At 37.1% G+C, this 16,747-nt stretch overlaps 1 protein-coding gene across 1 annotated transcript in view; it reads right to left on the reverse strand.

The window, feature by feature from the left end:
• The window catches only part of PLCL1 (phospholipase C like 1 (inactive)), a 607,815-nt gene that overhangs the window by 202,574 nt on the left and 388,494 nt on the right, over nt 1–16,747 (reverse strand). Inside the window, exon 2 of the mRNA XM_053698739.1 lies at nt 1,365–3,836. Coding sequence (XP_053554714.1) covers nt 1,365–3,836 — 2,472 coding nt within the window. The remainder of the gene's footprint in view (nt 1–1,364; nt 3,837–16,747) is intronic.

The following is a 16,747-nucleotide window of genomic DNA, read 5'->3' on the forward strand; positions in this document are numbered from 1 at the left end:
CTTTTTAGCATTTAAAGTCTTCATTTCAAAGCTTTAAAAATAATGTATTAGGTGTTACTTATGACAATTTTGAGAGGGGACTGGAATCTAACTCCCTCATTTCCGATTGACTTACATTATAAACTGGGTTTCAATTTACAACGGTTTCGATTTACAACCATTCCTTCTGGAACCTAACCCCGGCGTAAACTGAGGGCTACCTGTATATTTATTTGTGTATGTATATGTATGATTGTGTATGGATGTATTTATATGTGTGCAGTGTATGTAACTTTTTCAAGTAAGTAAAGAACTTCACTACCTGAGTGGCGGTATAGTGCACCTTTGGCTTTGAGTTTAAGCTTCAGCCTTTATGTTTTTTTTCAGGCCCCCACCAGAAGTCTATTATGTAAGGGATCTAGTGTACCCCTTCTATCTGACACCCAGATGTTAGCATGCCCCAGACTTTTGCTCAAGAGATAAAATATTACTTTTAACTTGTAACATGAGCGCAAAAATAAAAGTGCTATTGATTATGTTTGATCTATGTTTGTAAACAGCAGAACTAATATTATTGCACTCCACAATCAAGCCCAATTTGTTTTATTATATGTATTTTAAAATGTCATATTTTCATTATTCTTCAACCACTTCATGAAATTTAAAGGGACATGAAACTCAACATTGCTATCCCTATAATGGGCTAGATTACGAGTGGAGCGATATCGTAACGTGCCCTGTAAAGGGGCACATTTGCCCATTTACAGGCGCACGTTAAATAACCAGCCAATACAAGTGGCTTGTTAATGTTATTTTTATTGCCACATTGATATCCTGGCTTTTAAAACCTATGTAGGGGCTTTATTTTATAGAGGGGCTTCCTGGCTTTAAAACAAGGAATCTTGGGGGCCTTTTTAATGACCTATTATAAGTGCATAGATACCTCCACTCTGAAAAAGTGTGCGTTTTGTTTCATTTTATTTTTAAAAATTGTGCTTAAATTGTATAGCCCCAAGTTACAAACAATGGGTCTTGGTGGTTTCTGGGCCTTACAGGAGCTGAGATAAAGGGGGTTTATACCTACTCCCCATCCATCATTGTAATGCAGGTTTTAAAACATCTATTAATTTTGCAGATATTCTGAAAAATTAGTTTAATGTCCCTTTAAGTTCACAAGAGATTTATGCCAATGAAAGCAGTTTGCCTATTAAATTTATTTTTACAGCTCCATAAGGCTTTATGTAGTAGTAAATAATTATTAAAAAATTTAGGATGCAGATATTTTCTAGGATACAAAACATGCAAGTCGTCAGAGGAACATAAGCCTAAATAGATTTAAGCCTAATCTCTTATCATTAAACAGCAATTTAATAAAGGCACCTTACCTGCATGTTTTCCTTGATGTCAGTAGCTTCTCGAAGAGGATGAACCGCAAGCTTAAAAATGTCATCTACTGCTTTAAGACCAGTGTTCCGAAGCATTGTGTATTCTCTGGCCTTCTTCCCTATTCTAGCAGACAAGCCTCGTTTTTGTGCCTTTCCTCCACCACCCCGGTTAGTAATTGCAATGTGAACAAATAGTTTGGCATGTTCAATTGTGTCTCCAACAAAGGAACGCAAAGGTATGTGTCGGTATCCAGGCTGCAAGCATTCAAGGGGTAAGGTATATTGGCCAATAAACTCATCACCTATATAGTCATCATCAAGAACCATGAAGCGGACCATGGCTAATTCTGGTAGGTTAATCTGGAACTCGAAACTCTCATCAAAAATTGGATTATCCCCATTTTGCTGTACTGTTCTAGTTCTTTGTTCTGCACAGTCAGCTGGAATGCCATGAATTTCTATACAAACATATGGATCAATCACCTCACCCTTTGCACAAGCTCCTTTGGGTTTTGGAAAGTTCTGACCACTGATGATCTTTATATGTAAAACCTGGGGAGACACACCAGGTACCACACCTTTAGTGTTTGCACTGAAAAAAGAAATTTCATCTCTCATAATGTATGGGCGAAGAACATACCCACACCCCCCATTCTGTAGAAACCACCCAATGTTAAGATCCATCATAGGACCAGGAGTCTGGTAGTTCATAGCTACAATCTGACATCCACAATTCCAGAAATCTTGAGGATTTAGATTACTAGAATCTATCCTCATTGGACTTGGATATACCCTGGAGAGAAACTTCTTATTGTAGTTTACAAAGTCTTCTGGGTACTCATTAGCAATTTGACTCGCTTGGCTTTCACTAAGTGAGCAAATCTCCCCATAGTTTTGATTTTTCATAGAAACATCAAAATCTTTATATTGCACTGATTTACAAATTGAAACCAAGTCTGAAAGTTCTCTGCAAAGTTTAATCAGTCTCTGCTCCCCAAAGTAGTCCTCAGACATCCGACGAGACATTTCAGCTTCCTCATCTTCATCTGTAACCTCTCCTTCCAACAGGTCAAAGTCAGAAGGCAGCTTCTTTCCTTTCAAAATAACCTTTTTCCTTAGTTTCTCTGGAGATGGAAGGTAGCAATCTGCAGGTGAAGGCATTTCAGTGTATAGTTTGCTCCCAAAAATCTTCTTTATGTGCTGCACCATCACCTTTTGTTGCTGAACCGAGCAATGGTTCCCAATGCAAACAATGAGTGGGAATTCAGAAGAGATGAAGGAATATTTGTTTATAACCTCAATAACATTACGAAAGGCTAAAGGTGAGGTCATGCTGTTTCGATTGCAGATGATTGGCTCATTGTCTGGGCCGTCACTTACATCAAGCTCAATACTCCGACAGCCCATTTTTAGGGCTCTCACATATCCATTGATGTCTGCAGGACCTCTGAACTGGTCTTCTATTAAGTATGTGTTATGAGAGGAGTTGATATAGTAGTGTGATAATGGTTGGGTCATATCTTGACTGACCCTCTTGTGGACAGCATCAAAAATATCACATTCTGGTGAGAGCAAATACTTAGTGAAGCCATCAATTGTAAGGAAACCCCTCAAACGACCCTCCTGAGATACCTCATACTTTTTTATAATTTCCAGACACATATCCTCTTTTACTTGAGTCATTCCTTGCTCTGATTCTAAAAACAACATAAGATCATTTGCATCTAAATATTCTTTGTTTTTTGAAATCTGCACAAGTAAAAAATACACTTCTGGTCTTGTGCAGAGTTCACAGAATGCTTCACAAAACTCTTCTTCAGTCACTCTGGTAGTGAGCTTCTCTTTGATCTTTTGGATCTCTTTAAACTTTAACCTAACTTTGGATTCTTTGATTGCAGGGGAAAGTTGCTTAATCAACTCAACAGCTGTATCCTCCAACATGATCCCATTTCCATCTATGTCAGCAGCCACAAAGACAGACTTAAGCCAAGCTATTCTAGGAGTATTATTTTCACCCTCACCAAAGTCCAATGGTTGCTTGCTGTGTGAAACCAAATACCTTAGACCAGATACCCAAATATTTGCAACATCTGCTGAATTAGCAACTAGGTCCAGGGACTCATAATTCTCTCCATGAATAATCGAGAATGCACTGTCTTCACAAATCTGATCTGCAAGCCCATTATTTCTGAATGTCTCAGTATTCTTCCCAAGTCTTATCTCTTTGATCGCAGAGATATCCAGCTTAGCCTTTTCAGGGTCTTTTTTTGAAGGCTCCCAACGCAGTGCTTGGACATCTGTATCAAGTGTAAAAAAGCGACTGTAGATACGAGAGTTTGGCCGGACCTTCTTCAGCTCACATCCTCCTTGCATGAAGCTTATACAGTCGCTGGCACTACTGATTTTCTTTTCTGAAGGCATGCTGCTGAAAGACACCGTTTTCTTTCGTCCAGGTTTTTGATTTGAAGGATCCTTTAAAAGAAAAGAAAAAAGAATTTTAAGTTTTGTAACAACTAAAAACATTATTTAACAGATTATTTTCTTCAACGTTTGAAAACATTTTTGCAAGTGAATACACCAATAGCAAATATTTAGGTTTACTTAAGTTTAAAAAAAAAAAAAAACTTTGAGGGCAAAATATTAATATTGCTATCACAAATATATATTAAAGTCTCTGCAGGTACACTTTTAATCCAGTACCTAAAAAAGTTATTTATTAATTTTCCTTACATTAACCCAAAAGTCCTGAAAAAAAAATAACAAATGAAAACGGGGTTACAATATTTCTGATATAGAATACAATGGGGCAGATGATTTTTATATCATGGAAACTAGGGATTCTTCCATCAACACACTAGGGCTGATTATATAATATAGCTGATTCTAAGAAAAAGGTGTATTCCTATGTCAAGAAGAATTACCTTGTTTCAGTTACAAAGTTGAGAAATGTGTTCTAATTTAATTAACCTGTATTAACTGTTTCCTTCCCCAAGAGGCATGCAAAACAACTTTAAAAATGCTCTTATTTTAAAGGGACAGTAAAGTCATAATTAGACATTCATGATTTAGACAGAGGAAATAAACAACTTTTCATTTTACTTCTATTATTTAATTTGCTTCCTTCGCTTGTTATCCTTTGTTGAAAGGTTTATCTAGGTAAGCTCAGGAGCGGCAAATAACCTAGGTTCTATCTGCTGATTGGTGGCTGCATATATATACCGATTGTCATTGGCTCACCCATGTATTCAGTTAAAAACCTGTAGTGCATTGCTGCTACTTCAACAAATGATACCAAGAGAATGAAACAAATTTGATAATAGAAGTAGACTTGAAAGTTGTTTAAAAATGGTATATGCTACCTAAATCATGAAAGAAATGTCTTGGGTTTCATGTCCCTTTAAATTCTGCATGAACTTTATAAAGTCATAATATTAAATTGGTTAGAACATAGACTGGCAATCCTATTTTGTATTTAGTAAACAAGTAGTACTTTGTGCAAGGTATGATATTGTGAATACACAGCCACATGTTTATAGTGTGCCAATCACATGTACTTATGTTAGGATGCTGCTGTCCTAGATATTCTGAAACTCAAGGGGTTTCATTGGTAAGATCAGGGGCAAAACTACAGGGGGTGCAGACGTCGCAATTGCGACTGGGGGCCCAGCTTAAAAAAAAAATATTTTTTTTTTACAATAAAAAACGTTGAACTGCCACTGCCTGCACTGATATCATGTGAGTGTGACATGATGCTTCACTAGTGTCTCTGACTACAGGGGTTAGTGTTTCTGTTTTACCCATTGGTGTTTGTGTGTGTGTGTATGTATGTATGTGACTGTGTGTGTATTTATGCATGTATGTGTGTGTGTATGTATGTATGTGACTGTGTGTGCATGTTTGTGGAACCAGCAAATTACAGACCTTGTTATTACAGGAGGTAAACAGTGTCAGTCTATACAGTACCAATTTATACAGTACGGGGGCTCGACCATGTCACAGACTACTGTGGTCACTTTATAAAGTACTGGGGTCGGTAGGGTCAGGCCAGCCATCTCACTGGCAGGTTACAGACTGTGTCACTGACTCACTATATACAGTACTGGTGGGTTAAACAGTGTCACTATATACAGTAACAGGGGGTCAGACCAGCTCACAGACTGTGGGCACAGGGTACCTCCTTTTGCAGACATGTAATCTGATTAATTTTTTTTTTTTCTCTGTTAAAAGTGTGGGGGGGGGACCTTCTTAGATTCTTGCACCTGGGCCCTGTGGTTTCTAGTTACACCTCTGGGTAAGATGCTTAGTTCTAAAGATTCTCTGTATTCACAACAAATGTAACTTGGCATATTTATCAGTGTGTTGTCTCCAACTTATTAATTATGATCTGTAGACATTATTTATATTAAAACATGCGCCAGCAGCTCCTCAGTGAACAATTAATGGTCTAACTGACCATAACTGAAACATCTTGATAAACACTGGAGTTTTTCACTCATTTATTTCACATCACTCCCCCTTTCCTCTTGCATCTAGAACTCTTCACACTCGATAACTTCAGATACCTTTTCTCACCTTGTAAATAATAAAATACATTTTATCTCCTGAAAGGAACATGACCCTGCTGTTCACTACAGAGGACCAATATATAGTGGCTGTATTTCTGTCAGAACAGGCATTCCCTTTTGGACATGGGAACACTTTAGTTAATGTTACAATTTTACAAATCTTTTAATCCACACATTAATCTTCTGGAAAAACACACACACTTGACTATTAAAAAAAAACATGACTAAAAAGATTTTATTTTCCACACAACACTTATGACTTAGAAACATTAAAATTGTACTACGGAAGAAACAATTAGGATTATAAATAGCAAAAAAAAAAAAACTATTCCTGGCCTGTCATGTGGTCTGCTGCTGAGCCTACCTAGGCATGCTTTTCAACAAAGGATAACAAGAAACAAACGGCTAGATTACGAGCCTTGCATTATGAGGGGTGCGGTGCTAACGTGCAGTTTCTTCTCATCGCTCACTTACCTGCAGCGCTGGTTTTACAGGTTTTTACAAACCCGGCGTTAAAAGGCAAGAAGTGAACGTAGAGCAAAATTGAGCTCTATACCGCAGCCCCATTGATTCCTATGGGGAAACACATTTTATATTTACACCTAACACCCTAACCGGAACCCCGAGTCAAAACACCCCTAATCTTATACTTATTACCCCTAATCTGTTGCCCCAACATCACCGACACCTGCATTATACTTATTAACCCCTAATCTGCCGCTCCGGACATGGCCACCACCTACATTATATTTATTGACCCCTAATCTGCTGCCCCCAACATCGCTGACACCTACATTATACTTAACCCCTAATCTGCTGCCCCTAACATCCCCGCAACCTACCTACATTTATTAACCCCTAATCTGCTGCCCCCAACATTACCACCACTATTCTAAATTTATTGACCCCTAAACCTAACTATAACCCTAATACCCCCTTACTTAAATATAATTTAAATAAATCTAAATAAAATTCCTATCATTAACTAAATAATTTATATTTAAAACTAAATACTTACCTATAAAATAAACCCTAAGATAGCTACAATATAACTAATAGTTACATTGTAGCTAGCTTAGGGTTTATTTTTATTTTACAGGCAAGTTTGTATTTATTTTAACTAGGTAGAATAGTTACTAAAAAGTTATTAACTATTTACTAACTAACTAGTTAAAATAAATACAAATTTACCTGTAAAATAAAACCTAACCTAAGTTACACCTAACACTACACTACAAATAAATAAATTACCTAAATTAAATATAATTAAATAAATTAAATACAATTAGCTAAATTACAAAAACAAACAAACACTAAATTACAGAAAATAAAAAAACAAATTACAAGATATTTAAACTAATAACACCTAATCTAAGAGCCATATAAAAATAAAAAAAAGCCCCTCCAAAATAATAAAACCTCCTAGCCTAAACTAAACTATCAATAGCCCTTAAAAGGGCCTTTTGCGGGGCATTGCCCCAAAGAAATCAGCTCTTTTACCTGTAAATAAAAAATACAAATACCCCCCCAACATTAAAACCCATCACCCACACAACCAACCCCCCAAATAAAAGCCTAACTAAAAAAACCTAAGCTCCCCATTGCCCTGAAAAGGGCATTTGGATGGGCATTGCCCTTAAAAGGACATTTAGCTCTATTGCTGCCCAAAGCCCTAACCTAAAAATAAAACCCACCCAATACACCCTTAAAAAAATCCTAACACTAACCCCCAAAGATTCACTTACCGGGAGAAGTCTTCATCCAAGCGGCAAGTTGTCCTCAACAAAGCTGGCAGAAGTGGTCCTCCAGACGGGCAGAAGTCTTCATCCAGACGGCATCTTCTATCTTCATCCTTCCGACGTGGAGCGGCTCCATCTTCAAGACATCCGGCACGGAGCATTCTCTTCAATCGACGGCTTCTTCGGAATGAATGTACCTTTAAGTGACGTCATCCAAGATGGCGTCCCTTAGATTCCGATTGGCTGATAGAATTCTATTAGCCAATCGGAATAAGGTAGAAAAAAATCCTATTGGCTGATGCAATCAGCCAATAGGATTGAGCTTGCAGTCTATTGTTTGATTGGAACAGTCAAAAGCAAATTAGATAACAGAAGTAAATTGGAAAGTTGATTAAATTTGTATTCTCTATCTGAATGATTTTTGGGTTTCATGTCCCTTTCAGCAACAAGGGGCAGTATATTATATGAATATTCATTTTGACTAATGGGGTATAATACTACTCAAGTCTAAACCTTAAAACATTTTTACATTTTGTACCTATCAAATATAATCATTTATTTTAGTGGATAATGTTGTCGGACAGAAAATCATATTGTTTGTTAACTGAAAGAGAATGAAGCCTTATGTAAGATGAATAGTGTTGCAGTCTTTTCAAACTATCTATGCTTCATTACTAGTAAGGATAGCATATCACAATACAATTAGCGAGGAGTTAGGTGAGCAAACTGTTTTAATAAATTAGATTACATTTGTGCTGTGTTCAGCCCTAATATTCATCTTACCCATCTGCTCCCCCCCCCCCCCCCCCGCAACTCATTTTCCCAGAAGGAAAATCTCTTTATATAAAAATAAACTTTGCAGTCAAGATGTTTTAATGAGCACCAGCCCATGATAAACAGGAAAAGGGACACTGTTTTTCATAGTAAATAATCTGTATTGAGTCATTTTTTATGCTAAGAATACAAATTCTCCCGGGTGCTCACCTTGCCAGCCCTAAAATTCTTCAATTTGAGTAATCGAAAACAAACAGCCAATTAGTAGACACATGGTGGGTTATTATTAGGGATATGCTAAAGCAGAGAAGATATTTTATAAAGGCTAAATTATTGAAAATAGAATCCAACCTGTCAAGATATGGAAGTGTGTGGCCTGCTTCTGCAGTATGACCTATTTCTATTGGTAATTTGTCATCAATTGTAACCAAATACAGCCATATTATCACAATGATCTAAGTGTCATGCATTGTATCTGAAGTGACCTATGGACTTTAGATTATTTGAAAGAATAAACATTTGTAACGTTTATAGACTATTTGCAGGATTCATGAAAATACTTCCCAGCTGATTAGGTATTAATAAAATGAAAACAAACAAAACTAACTCACTTAGATTGTATCAAGCAGTAACTAACTTATACATATGGGAAAAGCCAAAGTAACATATTTTAAGTGGATGACATACAAATTTGCAGAAATTTAAAAGACTTCCTTATTATTATTTTGGGCTATTTGTAAAGTGTTTAATTGTGCTGAATCCACAATCACAGGCCACTTCTACAAGGGCCACATACAGGATTTGGAAAGCAGAACCCACCACCACACAAGAAAGAGGGGAACTAGCAGGCAATGAGGAGAAGACCTACTGCAGAACTTCAGGAAGGAGGTTACCAGGATCCCTGGTAGTGGTAAGTCGGAGCTCTGGGAAGACTATTTGCAGAGCAGAATAGGTAGAAAGGAATCTTAGAAAGGGAACAGGTATAGTTAGGTATAGGCACAGATTAGGGAAATAAAAGGTCTGAAACAAGACATTACGGGTCTTAGAGAGGAACAATTGAAATTCAGATAACTCTTCTTGTCTGTATGGGTAAGTGACGCCAGGCATCAGACACACAAGGGTTAAATACATAGTTTTATAAAAGCAAAAAGTACAACATTAAAATGCTGTACCACATAAGCACTTTTTCTTTTTGCTCTGTCATGTCCCTTTAAGCATATGAGGAGTGAATCTTAGTTTATTTATGGTAAAACTGCTCAGAATAGCAGATAATGGTGCTGTGATCCATCCCAGTGTTTCAACTAAATCCTACCTTGCGCAGTAAAGGTAATGGAGTCTTTTTGCTAATCCTATTATTGGCACTGCATTTATTTTTTTCTAAGAGGAGGGTTAGAAGAGAAAGAAATCAACTTGGCAGTAAAAATTGGCATATGATTAAATTACAGGTCACTGAGCTGTTTTCAAGCATTTAATCTACATAATTTAATTTTCTAATTATATTGATATACTGGTATTTAAGTGATAGCTATGAAAAGATTTGACACGACCAAACAAAAATAAACAAATACAAAATGAATAAGTGAGAGTGCTTAATGTTAAAGGGAAATAAAACATAGAGGGCCAGATTTTAAGTGGCACGTTACATTTTTTAATTACAATTTAAAAGTAAAAAGTTAGTGCTACTCAGGTGCTTAGTCTTCAGGACTTTGGATATCATGACTGCGCTAACTTCTCCTATTGGGCGTTTTTATAAAAAAAATGTTTTAAAGGGACAGTCTAGGCCAAAATAAACTTTCATGATTCAGATAGAGCATGTAATTTTAAACAATTTTCCAATTTACTTTTATCTCCAATTTTGCTTTGTTCTCTTGGTATTCTTAGTTGAAAGCTTAACCTAGGAGGTTCATATGCTAATTTCTTAGACCTTGAAGCCCACCTCTTTCAGATTGCATTTTAACAGTTTTTTTCACCACTAGAGGGTGTTAGTTCACATATTTCACATAAGCACTTTTTCTTTTTGCTCTGTCATGTCCCTTTAAGCATATGAGGAGTGAATCTTAGTTTATTTATGGTAAAACTGCTCAGAATAGCAGATAATGGTGCTGTGATCCATCCCAGTGTTTCAACTAAATCCTACCTTGCGCAGTAAAGGTAATGGAGTCTTTTTGCTAATCCTATTATTGGCACTGCATTTATTTTTTTCTAAGAGGAGGGTTAGAAGAGAAAGAAATCAACTTGGCAGTAAAAATTGGCATATGATTAAATTACAGGTCACTGAGCTGTTTTCAAGCATTTAATCTACATAATTTAATTTTCTAATTATATTGATATACTGGTATTTAAGTGATAGCTATGAAAAGATTTGACACGACCAAACAAAAATAAACAAATACAAAATGAATAAGTGAGAGTGCTTAATGTTAAAGGGAAAGAAAACATAGAGGGCCAGATTTTAAGTGGCACGTTACATTTTTTAATTACAATTTAAAAGTAAAAAGTTAGTGCTACTCAGGTGCTTAGTCTTCAGGACTTTGGATATCATGACTGCGCTAACTTCTCCTATTGGGCGTTTTTATAAAAAAAAATGTTTTAAAGGGACAGTCTAGGCCAAAATAAACTTTCATGATTCAGATAGAGCATGTAATTTTAAACAATTTTCCAATTTACTTTTATCTCCAATTTTGCTTTGTTCTCTTGGTATTCTTAGTTGAAAGCTTAACCTAGGAGGTTCATATGCTAATTTCTTAGACCTTGAAGCCCACCTCTTTCAGATTGCATTTTAAGAGTTTTTTTCACCACTAGAGGGTGTTAGTTCACATATTTCATATAGATAACACTGTGCTCGTGCACGTGAAGTAATCTGGGAGCAGGCACTGATTGGCTAGACTGCAAGTCTGTCAAAAGAACTGAAAAAAGGGGCAGTTTGCAGAGGCTTAGATGCAAGATAATCACAGAGGTTAAAAGTATATTATTATAACTATGTTGGTTAAGCAAAACTGGGAAATGGGTAATAAAGGGATTATCTATCTTTTAAAACAATAAAAATTCTGGTGTAGACTGTTGCTTTAACCCTTACACTTTACTTCAGGTCTCAAGTCATGTTAAATTTTCTAGCGCAGTTTTGACTTTCGTTTAAACGCAAACTATAACTTACCAGTGCTGTTTAGCACGGTTGCAATATCCATTAAAAGTGTAGGTTGCGATAGAGTGATGTTGGCACGCTAACCCATCTTTGATAAATAGGATTTACCATGGACTTGTATTATCAAGTTGTGAGCTAATGTTATCGCGGTCCATAATCTTTCAGTTATGTTTTTTGAACATTGTATTAAACTGAGTACATAATGTCACGCTGCTCTGGCTGTTGCGAGGGACGTGACAGTTGCGGCTCTGGCTGTTGCGAGGGACGTGGAGGTTCCTGTGAGCGTGTGGCAATGATGTCATCGCCGCACGTCTATTCCCCTCTCAAGCCGGATCCTTTGAACTCCTTGGCGCGAGTCGCGCCTATGTAAGTATCTGCAAGTATAGGTGTTACTGTGTTTGCTCCTAGGTGCTTTATTACTTGAATTGCCGGATTGCTTTAATATTACTGATCTCTGCTTGTCTGACTACTCTGCCTAGTTTACCCCTGAGCTGCTAAACTGCTGGATTATCTTTTGTTGCTGACCTCTGCCTGTTTCTGACCACTCTATTGGTTTACCCTTGAACTGGTATACTGCTGGATTGCCTTTCTGTTGCCGAACTCTGCCTGTCTCTGACCATTCTCTGCCTTAATCTTATTGCCGTGAAGGACTACCCTATCTACTGCTTAACTCATTTTTAACACTCACTTTGTTCTGGGATATTTCCTTATCTTTCCGTTTGATGCCGGGATAAGAAGACCACTGGCCAAGTTTGTTCTGATAGGGAAATATCCCACGAGCATTACACATAGCTTATGTGGTGGTGGCAAGCATGCTACAATTTAAAACCACCATGGGTCAGTACTTACAAACCAGTAGGATGATCACAATCTTAGAAAAGTTTATCAAATTATTTATCTACAAAATACCCATAGACTTTAACAATGATTGTTTTTAGAAAAAATCATTAGATAAACTTTTATGTGAATAGAATTCCCCTCCATAACCCATGCACCTGATCAATATATTTACCATTGCCAGGTCTGCTATATGCATTTTTTGGTCCTGCAGTCAAACATTTTATTAGCATTAAGAGTTAAAAACTCATCTCATTTTACAGAGCCCTATATTGTAAAGTGTCTCTCTGCATAAATAATATTATTGACCTCCCCTTGAGATAATGAGATAAACAGTTCCAAAGGGAAAATATTGCCTTTAAAAAAATCCCTGAGAGGCCTCATAATCCTGATATGGCATTTTAAAGAATCTCACCCAACTAGAGAGCTTTAGAGAATTGGGCCCTAAATTATTTGTATCACTCAGTATAATATTTCTCATTTAATGATTTGGTACCTCTATTGTATAATAATTAACACAAAACATGAGACAGATTGATTGACAAATGGCCCAGTTATTTTTTGTCCTTCATGCTTAGAACACCTGTTAATCGCTTTAGAGACAATTCTGTCTTTCCATCCTCCCATCTCTGGGCTCATGAAGAACAGCGTTTTGTGTACGCTGGAAAGGAAAATAAATGGTATCTCTTGGCAGCTCATGCAGATACTGATAGCAAATTAAGGCTGTTATTTAAGACAAAACCACAGGATTCAATATATATTTAGTAAATTGTTCTACTACTTTGAAAAGACACAATTATAGGAAAACATGAGAAATTTCTGTTTAAAAAATAAGAGATACACAGACGATTTCATTTACTGAGCTGTTAGAATCAAATTTACTAACAATTGACTATCAGCTTTTATGACTTTGTGATCATTTTTCCTCACATGGGTCAAAGGCCCACTCCAACTATGTTCCCCTGTGCCTGGGGTCTATCTATAATATTGAAGGCAAACCTCCCTGGGCTTGCAAAGATTCATTAGTTTATTTCCTATATATGCTATTTTACTTTTTGCCATTTCACTTTTATTTTTTTTTAACTAATAAGTGATATGTATCCCAGTATAAAACCAAAAGGCTAAATAATAATAAACAAAAATATCTAACCAGCTGATGAGATATAAACATCAAAAATCTCCAATAAGGAACTGCTTGAAGAACAAGGGCAATCCTTAATGTGACATACCCCATGAGTCCTGTGTAACCTCTCACTTCAGATGAACAGTTGTGAAGACATAACAGAGCTTCTACCAAATGAACTCTCTTACGGAGCAAGTCATTGCACACTGTTCCTTACTGCTACAGTAGAGAAATGATGTCTCACTGTTCTCATTAGTGATGCACAAACTGACCACACACTGCAGACAAGATCCTGTCCAGCATGTAAGTAGTTATATTACAGACAAAGGTGGGGAGGCTTGGACCATTTATATGAGGGCCTGGGTTTGGAATTGCAGTGCATCGCCACCAAACTATTGTTAAAATCTTCACATCAAAACCATCAGTTAAACAAACCAAAGTAACTGTTATTGGAGAAGCAATGTAATGAAAGAATACTGGAGTATGGTAGGAATATAATTGCTTATACAAGTCAAAATGAAACTTTTATATTCAGACATGTATCATTTTAAGACACTTAAAGGGACAGTCAAGTCAAAATTAAATTTTCATGATTTAGTGCATGCAATTTTAAACAACTTTCCAATTTACTTTTATCATCATATTTGCTTTGTTCTTTTAGTATTCTTTGATGAAAGCTAAATCTAGGTAGGCTCATATGCTAATTTCTATACCCTTGAAGGCCACCTCTTATCTCAGTGCATTTTGACAGTTTTTCACAGCTAGACAGCCCTAGTTCATGTGGGCCATATAAATAACATTGTGCTCACGCCCATGAAAGTTGTTATGAGTCACCACTGATTGGCTAAAATCCATGTCTATCAAAAGAACTAAATAAGGAAGCAGTCTGCAGAGGCTTAGATACAAGGTAATCACAGAGGTAAAAAGTATATTAATGTAACTGAGTTGGTTATGCAAAAACTGGGGAATGGGTAATAAAGGGATTATCTATCTTTTTAAACAATAACAATTCTGGGGTAGACTGTCCCTTTAAATTCACTTTGAACATCAAATTATCTAATATTTTTTACTTCTTGGTATCTTTTGCTGAAAGAATATGTACATATGCTCAGAAGCAGCAATGCATGATTGGGAGCTAGCTTTTGTTTGGTGGCTACACACACTTGGCTCTTTTCATTGGCTCACATGATGTGACCAGTTAACTTCCTGTAGTGCATTGCTGTTCTGAAGCCGACTATGTATTTACAGTTAAACACATAGTTATATATAAGCAATAGTGCAATAACACAATGCTATAACATATTAGTGCATATTCTTTCAAATTAAAATTTTATGGTCTAGATAGAGCTTGCAATTTCAAACAATTGTCCAATTTAGTACCTAGGTCTGATACATAGAATTAACGGAATAGAAAGGTCAGAATTGAAACGTGCATGGGTGCATTTACATTTAAAGAAGTAGAAGCATTTTTGCAATATACATCCATTAGCAGAAATGCTTTTTGTATTATACTGTTTTTCAACATCATACACACATATGCTGTGAGTGCTCCATGAACTAACATTCAAGCAACACACCTTCACAAAGAGTCAGCAGTGGCTTTTATGACACAAATTAAGTCTTCACAGTGACAGGCATAATACACACAACTACAAACAACAAAGTGGAGGAGCACTGGATCCGTAGATAAAAAAAATATAGCTTTATTTCATTAAAAAAAAACACAATTTAAAATGCAACAATGGTAATTGCATGCAAGTCCCCTATGAACCAGAGTCCAGCTGACGCGTTTCGGCGTGAGCCGTAATCTTAGCTGTAACTTGACCCTTGGGCTTACTCCTATTATAGGGGGCGGTATACGTTCACATGTGTGTATCAGTTTACTACATGATCATTGGTAGTGAAACATGTATCTGGTCACTACATGATAATTAGTAAGATTAAACATATCACCAGGCAATATAAATATGCAAACTAATACACAATGTTGGTATACATGTTAAATTTCAAGCAAATATATTTTTTACCATACCCTCTTATCACATGCTCAATTCACTAGCTACTAATTAGTGCTTTGTCTGGGTTAAACCCTAGATAGATACATTTCTACTCTCTATACAAAGTAACTTAATGTGGAAGATTAACATTAAGACACAAAACAAGTTTTATATACAGTGTCTAATCAATAAGCCCAATATGAGTATATAGCTTCCTCGAATGTTGTAAAGCTGGAATATACTAGTTAAAACAGTACAACCGGAATGTGTTCCAAATGGCGTTTGTTTGTACTTAAAACAACTTTTTTCCCTACTGCTGTGGATCCCTTCTCTATCTAGCATTACTGGGAATAATAGAGATTACCGGATAGCCTTTTCTAACTCTGTGACGAGACCAGAAGTTTTGCTATGTCGGAGGCCCAGGATACATGGAGGTTAGCTGTGACGCAGCTCTTGCATAACCATTTTGCTAGTTTAGCGCTCCTACTGAATGACTGCTGCTTGGGTGTAGTGGCAACCGATGTCAAGCATTCAAGACCAGCCGATCAACATGCCGCTCACAGTGTGGACCCCATTGTTGCACCCACTCTTCGGGATCTCTATACTGATGCCCCAGCTTCTGGATCTATGTTCTGTCATTCTGACCCCATGCGGCAGGGAGATACTTATACCTACCGGTTTGGCGATTTGCCAGGCTGTGTTGCTGGAGCCGGGAGTTGTGTTGATGCGGCTCCTGATGTAGGGCTGTATGAGAAGCCAATGCGGTCCGCAGGTGATCTGATCCAGTTGCAGGTACTTTCTTTGAGAACAGGGAGTGCACCCTCTGATGCTGTCTGCAGGGTTACGGCTCTTCTCCCTTTGCTATGCGATACCGATGCTGGGCTGGTTGTGATGGGAACACAACTATCGGTTGATGTTATGCTGTTGTGTGGAGGCGTCCCTTGTCAATGCTGAGGCATTCAAACTCAAATTCAGGCTCCAGGTTCTTTGTGCAGCGCAATCCTGTTGTTTTTCGCTTGGGACCCAGGAGATGTGCTTCTGTCAGTTGTCCTCAGGGTAGAAGTGGTATTGGACTGAAGACTGGCTCATTGATAACCCTTCTTACAGTGATAATCTGCACGGGTATGATTGACTGTACAGAGTGAGTGCCCGTTACTAATAGCTGCAACTTTTTCTGTCTGGCTATTTCCATATGAGGATTCCCGG

This window comes from Bombina bombina, chromosome 1 (assembly GCF_027579735.1).
Source record: "Bombina bombina isolate aBomBom1 chromosome 1, aBomBom1.pri, whole genome shotgun sequence".
Taxonomy (NCBI): domain Eukaryota; kingdom Metazoa; phylum Chordata; class Amphibia; order Anura; family Bombinatoridae; genus Bombina; species Bombina bombina.